The 10,667-nt window shown below is 34.8% G+C and overlaps 1 protein-coding gene across 2 annotated transcripts; it reads right to left on the bottom strand.

Annotated features, from left to right (window-relative positions):
• Positions 1-2,656: 2,656 nt before the first annotated feature.
• Positions 2,657-5,261, bottom strand: LOC122089359 (zinc finger A20 and AN1 domain-containing stress-associated protein 8-like). 2 transcript variants are annotated; one of them, XM_042659019.1, is made up of 3 exons: positions 5,075-5,261; positions 4,869-4,943; positions 2,657-3,532 (listed from the first exon to the last, which is right to left on the bottom strand). In XM_042659019.1, the coding sequence occupies exon 3, from the start codon at positions 3,517-3,519 to the stop codon at positions 3,007-3,009; it is 513 nt and encodes a 170-aa protein (XP_042514953.1). In that variant the 5' UTR covers positions 3,520-3,532; positions 4,869-4,943; positions 5,075-5,261; the 3' UTR covers positions 2,657-3,006. The 2 variants fall into 2 exon arrangements, with proteins under 2 accessions (XP_042514953.1, XP_042514952.1); XM_042659018.1 differs by having other exon boundaries at positions 4,869-4,947.
• Positions 5,262-10,667: the final 5,406 nt, after the last annotated feature.

Genomic DNA, 10,667 nt, shown 5'->3' on the forward strand with positions numbered 1-10,667 from the left:
GAAAAATCTCCATATTACATTTGCCATTTATTTTCTTTGCTCAATCTATTGAAAAATCTTGTCACTTGAAAGACTACAATTTGCCTCGGTTTTGTTCCTTTCTGGGTAAATCCACCCTCTTTAGGTTGTCTAAAGTCTAATGCCTCTTGGTGGCATATCTTCACCTAGTAATATTTATTTACTTGCAACCAAATGGAGCTTCCACATGGAAGGAGGCATCAGCCCAATAAGGACCAAGGACAAAAAAAACATTTTTTAATGAAAAATATGGGTAAAACCAACCAATGCAGCCAATACTGTCCTAGACACTGATCTCTAAAACCCTCGTCTAGTATCCTCCATTTGTTACTGAAAAATAGAACACAACAGCATGACCTTTTTGCACACCATAGCTCACCAACAGCACTAGGGGAATTGTTAAAGAGCACCTATATTACATGATCCGAGTGCCACATAGGCATAAAATTTTTAACTTTAGATCAATCAAATTCAACCGTGCAATTGCCATCAGGTAACAGTATCACCAAATCAACAGACACCCAAGTTCAATAAGTAGAAAATAACCAAAAAATAAAATTAAATTAAATCAAAGCATCCAAAAAGGGAAGCAGGATAAAATAGAGAACATAATGAGATATATTTTATGGATACCTAACTGAGTAGATTACAAAGAATAACCAGAAAACAGGAGGAATAACGCGCGCAATAGCTGCTGTAAAATAGATCGAACAAAGTCAATTGAAGAAGAGCAGATAAATAAATCAATTTATAACTCAGACCCTATAAAACAATGACCAGAAATTACCAAACGACAACTATTCAATGACAATATGAACAATCAATTAAAGGAATAAATAATGACTAAAATGCCATAAAAAATTAAGAGATCTTGATCTAATTGGATAGTCGACTAACTAAATAAACAATTAAATGACACCAAAACCACTCAAAATGGAGTAAGTTCCAACCTACCAAGTTAAGTGACAGAACTAACACTATTTGAAATGAGACGATATCTGAGATTCAATGCACCTGCTACCATTTTTCTACCCTTGTATTTTCAATTCTTCTTCTTACATGAGCACTGAATAAGCAACACCATCACCGCAGTAATCACTGATGAAAATACCATGACAATTTCCCAACCAAATATCAGCAACAACAAAACAAGAACCACAAAAGGCCTAGCATCCACTATGCCATGGTCAACCTGGCAAGAAATCAGGGACATCTCAGTTGCACCAAATACATAAGGATTCAATGGAACACATTACTAAACCACCCCATGCTGTCATTAACAGATACACACTTTCCATGTAGAGGTTGAGTTTTTTTAAAACCATAGACATGTAGAAGCACAAACAACAATCTACAAATTGAGGTGAACAACATTTCATTTCAGCCTGGACTTGGAGGGACGCATTTTCCTGGGTCGAGGATGAATGTGCCCACTGTAAAATTTGGACCAGAAGCTAACATAAGAAAAAAATGAAAGCAAACTTTGATGTAGTATAATATATTGAAGGTTCTATTAGAAGCTTCCAAACCATTCAATATGTTGAATCAAGAAGATCGACTATCATTCAAGCCATTAAATCATGAAATGAAAGAACTTATCTTCAACGACAATCGATGCCTGCTTGAGGAATTAGGTCTCTCCCAGATTCATGTGGGATTGCAACTACCAAAGGAACCTGGTCTGCTCATATTCATAGGATCCAAAGATGATGCATGAAATATCGCAGCTCTAATAAACCAAAAGAACTTCAGAAAACTTACTTCAAGTCCCATGGATCAATTTCCCACCAACACATCTGCCTCAGTCCATGATTTGGATCCAATGAAACCTTGAAATTCATCACATAAATTGATCCAGTCTAAACTAATGTGGACTTCAATTCAGAAAATGAAAAATCAACAAAAAATTGAATGTCAAGTTTTAAGCATTTGGTAGTTGCTCCATGCATTCCTAAATAGGACAGGAAAGTCTTGCAAGATAAACTATGACAGGAGAGGGTAGCAAGATAAAACCATGAATCTCACAAGTAATAACCAAAACATGCTAAATGGTCACTCAATCCTATGGTGGCATAACAGTGATACCACAATAACCAGAAAACAACTCTTCCTCAATGGATGACAGGCATAATTGTGAGCCTATGGAGAAAGAGAGGGAGGATGGAAGGGGGGAGGGCGGAGGGACCACAACAGCAAACAACTATGAAATCACTAACCAACACACCCTGTCCCAGTCCAAATTTGCTACTGCTGTTAAAAGAGTATATGCAAGACCCAATACGCTCCAATATAACCATAGGTGACCGCAACCCTGAAAGAAGGATGAAAAATAGAGGAAGCAAAAAAAGTGTGTTCAGCCAGACACAGGTACCTACAGGTTCTAATAGCAAATTAGAAAACCTATACATCAACAAAAAGGGGCAAATTAACAATAGAAAAATGCAATCTTGAGACTTAAAGGTGCATCATGACTATTAATAGGTACCCAAAAAAAAAAATTCCTTCTTCACTTTCTCTGTGAGGTGCATGGGGGGCGTAGACTTGTCTTAATTTCAAGATTTTGGTTCTAATTCTAGGCAAGTCCTTCCCCCTCCTTAAGAACTAGGTTGAGAATTCCAAACAATTAACACTGCAGAGATAATATTAATATCCTTGCAGTCTTGTATGTATCATTATGGAATTAGCACCAAAGTGAAGTGCCAGGTGAACCATGACCATAAATTACAATGCTAACCAAATCATAAGCCACAATGATGTCCATCAAACCAGCACAAATGAAGACTTACACACTGGAGCTAACAAAGAAATCCACGCCCAATCAACAACGAATATAGAGTTCTGCCTGCAAAGATGCCCTACAACTATGATGCCTCCAATCATTAATTCCAATAATGGACACCTACAAAGCATAGCAGGCAACATAAAGAAGATGCATGGATAAAGAGGGAAGCAACATATTGCAACACAAGAATCTTCACTCCACGGCTCCTAGATCTTGTCGAGCTTTTCTGCCTTGACGACTGGGTTGGCTTTAGCTATAGCATTCCGAGCAGCAGTTCGGTAATCGAAGGGGCAGTTGTGTTTGTCAGAGTAGCGATGGCTGGCACAGAAAAGGTTTCCACAGCGACAATTGAATCCTGTTAAGCCCACACGCTTCTTGCAGGTGCTGCATCTGTTTGGACCCTCTTTCGCCTTCACCTCACCCTCACTTGAGACTGAAGCGCTTGATGACTGTGTCAAAATTATCTTAGGCTCTACTGAAGCAACAGGCACATCAACATTACCAGCAACTATGAGGTCCTTCCCATTGTTGCTAGTGCTCCCATTCACGATACTCCCGATCGATGAAGCTGCAAGTTTATCCTGTTCCTGCTTCCAAACCCAGTCCTTGTGGCACTTGGAACACATATTCATGGTGGCTGCACTTCCAAAGAAGCCACAGTTATTGATGCAAAGAATAGGACTCTCGGGAGCTTGGCAGCCTGTCTCTTCGTGCTCCATATTTTCCACTCACCTGCACCAAAACCAACTCAAAAATCTCCATCAAAAAAATCAATGAAGACTGTGCCTGCTCCACCCCAGCAAAAGACAAGTACAAATGCAAGAAATATATAAGAATAAATACATAAATCATGCAAGACAAACAGCTCCCCTACCCCTGGACAACCACCTCTACGAGTACACAATACCTAAGTCAAATCAGTTGAGAAGTTGTTCATTCGCTTAACATCTACTACTGGACTATCAACTCATAGCTCTCTGCTCGGCCATAAATAAAAACAGAAAGTAGGACCAATAGCCGTTAAGAAACGACACTATAAGCCCCCCAACCTGTATGCATGATACATTGACGCAGCCTTTTATCAATCAAAACCAAACAATGAAAATTTTCAGACTGTTCCGAATAATTTGCAAAAAAACCTAAAAAAAATTAACATATCCAAAGAGTTCCAATGTGTTCTTTCAGACCCTGGGAACCTGAGCTCTACGAATTACCTACTACAAAGCAAGATACCCTAAACCTTACAGCATATCTTCTATTCTAACTGGAAAATAAAATTCAAAGCTGAGCCACAAAACCGGAATTGAATACGACTTCCCACAATTCAGCATGCAAGCGAAATTCACATGCCACCAAGGGAAAAAAATTATCATACAATAAAAGCACCTTCCCCTCCCTCGATGATCAAGTGAACATATTCTACTATTCCTCTTCAGAACAGAAAGAACTAAGCCAAACTTGTTCAGAAGTGGTTCATTCACTTAACATCTACTATGGGACTATCAACTCATAGCCCTCCGCTTGCCATAAGTAAAAACAGTTAATATGACCAATAACCATTAAGAAACGACGCTTTGAGCCCCAACCTGTCCGCATGATACATTAACGCAGCCTTTTATCAATCAAAACCACACAATGACAAATTTCAGACCATTCCAAATCATTAGGCGAAAGCCCAGAACCAGCTAACATATCCAAAAAATTCCAACGTGTTCTTTCAGACCCTGGCAACCTGGGTTCTACGAATTCCCCACTTCAAAGCAAGATACCCTAAACCTTACAGCCTAATTTTTATACCAACAATAAAATAAAATTCAGAACCGAACTGCAAGTCAATTGAATAAGGCTTTTCAACAATTCAGACCGAAATATGCGAACTTATACATGCTACCCAGGTGGGGGTTGGGGGGGACAACTTGTAAAGGTTATGAATCGCCCCAGCCTGAATATCAGTTAAGAAAATAAACAAACCACGAACCTGAATAAAGGTTAAAGAAAAATCATATATCTCAACAACGAAAGGGAAAAGAAAACCCTAAACATTCAAATAAAACAAGGAATATCGCACCTGTTCACGAGATATATAATCTATTCGTTGAACTTTCCTTGGCCGAATTCAAAACTCAATTGCATTAGATAATTCCTGTCTTCATCAGAACAAACTGCAATTCAGTCGAACGAAGGACGCCTATGTCGAATCCGAAATTGAAACAAAAGGAACAAAGAATTCCAATAAAAAATAATGAATAATAGAAAGCAGAACGAAACCCTAACCATAAGCCACAAGGCGTAAGGAACGAGATTAAAAAATTTCCCGCAGAGACGAGGGAGGTATTAAAGGCGAAAACGAAGAGGTAAAGAAACGAGAGGAAGGAAGAGGCGAAGCAGATGTGCCGTGGAGCATCGGTTCTCCTCCTCTTTATCTTCCTTCCGATTTAAGAGAAAGCTTTCACGAGTCGGTGACCCTCCATGACCGCCACACAGGGGGTCCATCGTGTCACCCGGATTCACTATATTCACCTCAGTTAAGTTTCATAATCACGTTTTTGCCATTTTAGTAACTATTTTTCTATATTCTAGAAGTCCCAGAGTTGGATATTGGACTTAAAATCGTTTTTAGCATATGGTATGAGATAGAGATGTCAAAAGTTGGCCCGCTTTGAAAGACTCAAACTAAATTGATCAGTTAAAATATAAGATTAGTCTGATCAATTATTAAACGTGTTGAGCTCAAGATTTGGATTGATTAATCATCGGACATTTCAAGTGCAAACGATTGCCTGATTGAAACATATTTAATATCTAACCAAACATTTATAGTCTGGTTAATTAATCGGTTTATATTTTGGTAATGAATTAATTAATTTATTTAAAGCCTAATTATCTAGTGCCCGATTAAGGATTATAAGTCAATAGACCTAATAGAAATGTGTATATGCCCAGGCCTTCAAGGCCTAATTACCTAAGTGAGAAAAGACCTTTCTATCCTATGTTTAAAGCCTAAAGTAAAGACCTTGCAATCAAACTAAAGCGCTAACGAGCAATGGCTTTCGCGCAACCTTCTTGTTGGACTCGACTGTAAGGAGAGGACTTTTGAGGATTCTTTGATGTCACTAGCTTCGTAACTGAAAAAGAGATGTAGCTTCGCCTTCCCTTTTAGAAGGAGTCTCTTACACCCCAAGCAGGCAGAAATTTTATAGAGACTTAAATTGATGAGGAACGATTGACACTCCATATTAAGTGATTCGGTAACTCATTGAGTCATGCCTACTGAATAGTTTTTTTAATTTAATAGAGGGAAGAAAAACTCATTAGAGTGGGAACTCATCCTCATTCTATCATGTAAAATGATGTTATGGATTTTGATAGTTGGAAAGATGATACAAAGTTTGGATTAACCATGTGTCAAACTTTTGTCTAATTCAATCAAAGATTCTTATATTTTGTCACGGATTCTCATTAATGTCCATGCACACCTATGATACTCAGACAAATTCCTTGCACTCTTATAATCCTGAATTTTTATTTTTTTTTGGTAAAAAAAATAATCCAAAGTTTTCAGGGGATGGAGAAAAATGAGAAATAAAAAACATTGCTTGACAAGGCAAATCCGCCCAACAAATTTACAGAACAAGTAAAAAATAAGATTTTATTTTGTCATAAATTAAGAATTATTGTAGAATGCACTATCATCCACACAAATCAATTGAAAATACAATGATGCATGAACATACATTGGGGGTTATTTGATTGAATCTAATCCTGATATTTGTCTTACTGGATATATATTATGAAATTTGACACGTGGTTAATGTGTATGATATACACAATTAATCAAATAGTTAATTGGCCATATCTACCTGTCCACGTGGCTTGAAATGGTGGATCATTCAGATAAATTAAACCAACAAGTAATGCCTTTTCACATTTCTTGTGCTTTTATTTGCTAAATTCAAAGTATTGGCTATCTAAAACTTGGCAAATTCTTCGATGACACGGCCATTTCTTTATTTCAGTGAAGTCCAAGGAAGACTTCCCTAGATTCTTTTAAAATTTTAAGCATGACTAATTATCTTTAGCTCTATCCAATGCTTTATGAAAAATGAGGGACAATCTGGTGATGAGTAAACTAAATCAAGCTTGCTAAAAAAAAAAAAAACACTAAATCAATCCTTGTCTTCCAACTATGCATATTAAATTACTAAATCATACTTACATTATTGTTCCTTTGTTGGTGTCGTTTTTATTTTCCCTAGGGGGATGATTTCCTAAAAGAACATTATAAAAACGAATATGTACATTACACCAATGAGAGGTTGGAAAATGATATCATCAAACTGGGGTTTGCATGATCAAAATGGAAGAGAGAATGTCATTTTGGCACCTGCTATTTATTATGTGAGGAGGGTAAAATGAATATATACAAAGGGCAATAGCAAGCTTTTTTTCTCATTTGTCTTTTAGATTATTATAAATGCGAATCCCAAACCAAATTATGAACCACCATCAGCTGGATCTTGTTTCATCGCGATCAAAACTATACTTACTCCCATGATCACATTTGTATGCATTATCTTGTTTGTTAGGTAAGGGGAAATAGGTGTTTTTAATGCTAATAATGGATCATATAATATACAATATATAGTGATACCTTATTTATGATATATTTCATTTTAAATCAATGATTGGGATGAAGCTCCAGAGTAGCCAAAGAATCCGCCACTGAATTTCCTTCACGCTAGACATGATGAAAATAGGTGATTTGTTACACTACCATTAGTGTGGCATGTAAGTGGACTCTTTCTTATATTTTAATAGTTCATTGAAAAACTCAATTCTTGGGAAATGTTCACCCTAGTATGGAAATTTTAATCAATGTCAACTATTTGACTAAAGTCCTATAAAAATTTAACATATTATATATATATATATATATATTAAGATTTTGGGTGCCTATTCAATAGATGGGGAAGCATTCTCACAACATTTTAATTTTTTTGGTACTTTCCACATGGATGTGTCTTGTGAGGCCAAAATTACATGAAAAACTATTCATCGCTGACTGAGAAATAAGGTAAAATTGCAAGCGTATGGGTCGTGTGTAGCTACGAATCGTTCACAGGGAGATGAGCTCTATGGAAAATTCAGTTAACTTAGACAGAATGTACTAACTAATGTGATTTTCACAAATTAAACAAACAATGGTGAAAGACAATAATTAACCATGGAATTAAATTAAACATGCAATAATAAAGTGAACCTAAGATTAAAACTATAATAAATTAATGTACATAAAATTATGTAAGCACTTGAGATGTGTGAAATTATGATGTAGGAAAGCACTTATGAATTAGAATCCACCATGAGATTTAAGAACAATTTAGAAAAATATAGCCCTATATCACATGCTTGAATAGGTCAATAGAAAATATAGATTTTTAAATCTAATATGTCCTATGAGTTGTTCAACACATACATAGCATTAGATTACAAGTAATATCATATTAAAAGTTGATAATTACGCATATGAAAGGTAATCATTGACGTACATAATTTTAACTTTGCAATAGGGTTTTCGTTACATTAAATTAAGAAAACGGACATCAATTGCTTACAAATTGCTTTTTATCTCATGGTTTCATCTAATCCCTAAGTTACGGGATTTAGTTAACCATGAAGATGATGAAAGATGAAAAATAACTAGAAGATGGACAAGACATTATATGAAATTAAAAAAATAATAAAAAAAAATCCTTTACTGAATATGTACTGTAAAATCAAGCTTAAAAACTTTAAACTTCAAACTTCAAACTTCAAACTTCAACTTCAATCTTTGCTTACAACTGAAGAGAAAAACAAAAAACTAATAAAAAAAAATCTCTAAAATTTTTTTCCTCTTTAAGTTGTGAATGAGGTCCCTACATATAGACTAAGAAGAGTGTTTTAGAAGTAGTTTAGGAATATGAGAGATACTTGCAAGAAAATGAAGAGAAGAGTTAGAAACAAGTAGGAAAAATAAATATAGTTATAAAAGAAAGAGGGAAACGAATAATGAAACCAAGAGGCAATAGGATTTGGAAATAGAAAGTTCCTTATACGAGAGATGATAGATATAATATAATTGATTTTTAAAATATTAAAATTCAACTTAAATTCCAACTTAGCCCAAAATGATTTTTGGCTTATATATTTCCATCCTGACCTTGGATTGATTCGAGCTGAGAATAAAAGCTACATTATGTTAAATGACGAGTGCATTGAGCTCAATATCCAATATATTTTGACGAACTCCTTATTTTTCAAAATTATCATAATGTCCCTACGCTTAAGTAAGTCCTCTCGTATTCAATTATTCTTCGTTGCTCAATCTTTTTGTGAAACTTATAAATTGAGGTGAAAATTTTCATTTGCCCTTTATTACTTCAGTGAAATTTCTTCCCATCTTGCCCTTGATCATATGTGAATCGATCCTGGGTAAACTGGTGTCTAGATTGCATTGGATCCTCCCATTTAATATTTTTTATGCGCATGATCCTATAACTTACAAATATGAGAAAATTACATTATGTAGTCACTTTTATCGTCAATCAAAAATCAAACTGTTCAATTAAAACAGTCATGGATGTATAAAATACGGTATAATCAATGGCATTATCAACTCATGTATTAATTTGGACCAAAATTAGGTCATTTTTTGTTTTAAACTAAAAATGACTTATCTATATGTCTATATATTTGAGAAGGGTGTCTATATAATGTTTGAGTTTGAATTATTGTTTGTGAACAATAAATCTACTAAAAGAATAAAGGTAACACGAAATTTTAAATAAGTAATCGAGATGATCCATCAAAATTAACTAACATTGAGCATATTCAATGAATTCCCAAACCATTTAGTGATCAAAATGATCAAATTAACTATTCATGTGGCAATGGAAATCATAATTTTTAGAATATCTCTTACATTTTTTAAGATAAAAAATATTTTATTTTATTCTCCACCCTCGAGAATTTGATACCATAAAATCTGTAATTGTCTCCATGTTGTCCTAGTTAGACTAAAAATCTCTCTTCCTAATAGGTTAAAAAAAAAAAATAAGATTAATGCATCGAGATTTAATTTTAAGAAAGTCACATATCTCTTGCATTTTAATCTTCGTTTAAGTAAATAATTATATTATAACTCCCTACAAGTTTACAATTATTGAAAATTTATACTTTCAAACTCAAGAAATGTATTATATTTATAGGGCAAAAAGGTGCAAGCTCATAGGATGCCAAATAGGCATTGCTTGGCAAGAAGATATATGTAGACACATGACCAGCTTTGGGTTGGACACAAACATTCGCGCTTTGAATAGAAATTCAATCGCAAAACAAGATATGTGTAGCAAATTAGTTTTGACTGGAGAAAAAAAAAGTTTAGTTTGAATGCAGTTGAGTTATTTAATGAGAGGATAATATTATGTATCAATCGTGTCTAAAATATAGGGACTTATTTTAAGTTATAGGGTTCTTAGAAAAAAAAGAAGTTGCTGGGGTACATGACATATTTTATGTCGTACATGTAGTGATTTACATTCTACCAAAAAAAATAAAAATGTAGTGATTCATATGGGTGCATTTCTAGTGGACATCGACATCAAATTTGCATGCTAATGGGGGCTGATAGCCTAGTGGAAGGAAGCCCTTGCCCTATTACTATTCGGGTCGGCTGATTGTGAGTTTAAATTGGGCCTCATTATTATTTGTTGTTCCTACGAAAGCGCTGCTTGCCGTATGGGGCTTTAACCTTGGGCTATGATTATTACCATGGGAATTTTTTATTTTTTTTTTTACCTTAAAAAAAAAAGTAAAATAAAAAAAT

The sequence above is a fragment of the Macadamia integrifolia genome, chromosome 9 (genome assembly GCF_013358625.1).
Source record: "Macadamia integrifolia cultivar HAES 741 chromosome 9, SCU_Mint_v3, whole genome shotgun sequence".
Lineage (NCBI taxonomy): Eukaryota > Viridiplantae > Streptophyta > Magnoliopsida > Proteales > Proteaceae > Macadamia > Macadamia integrifolia.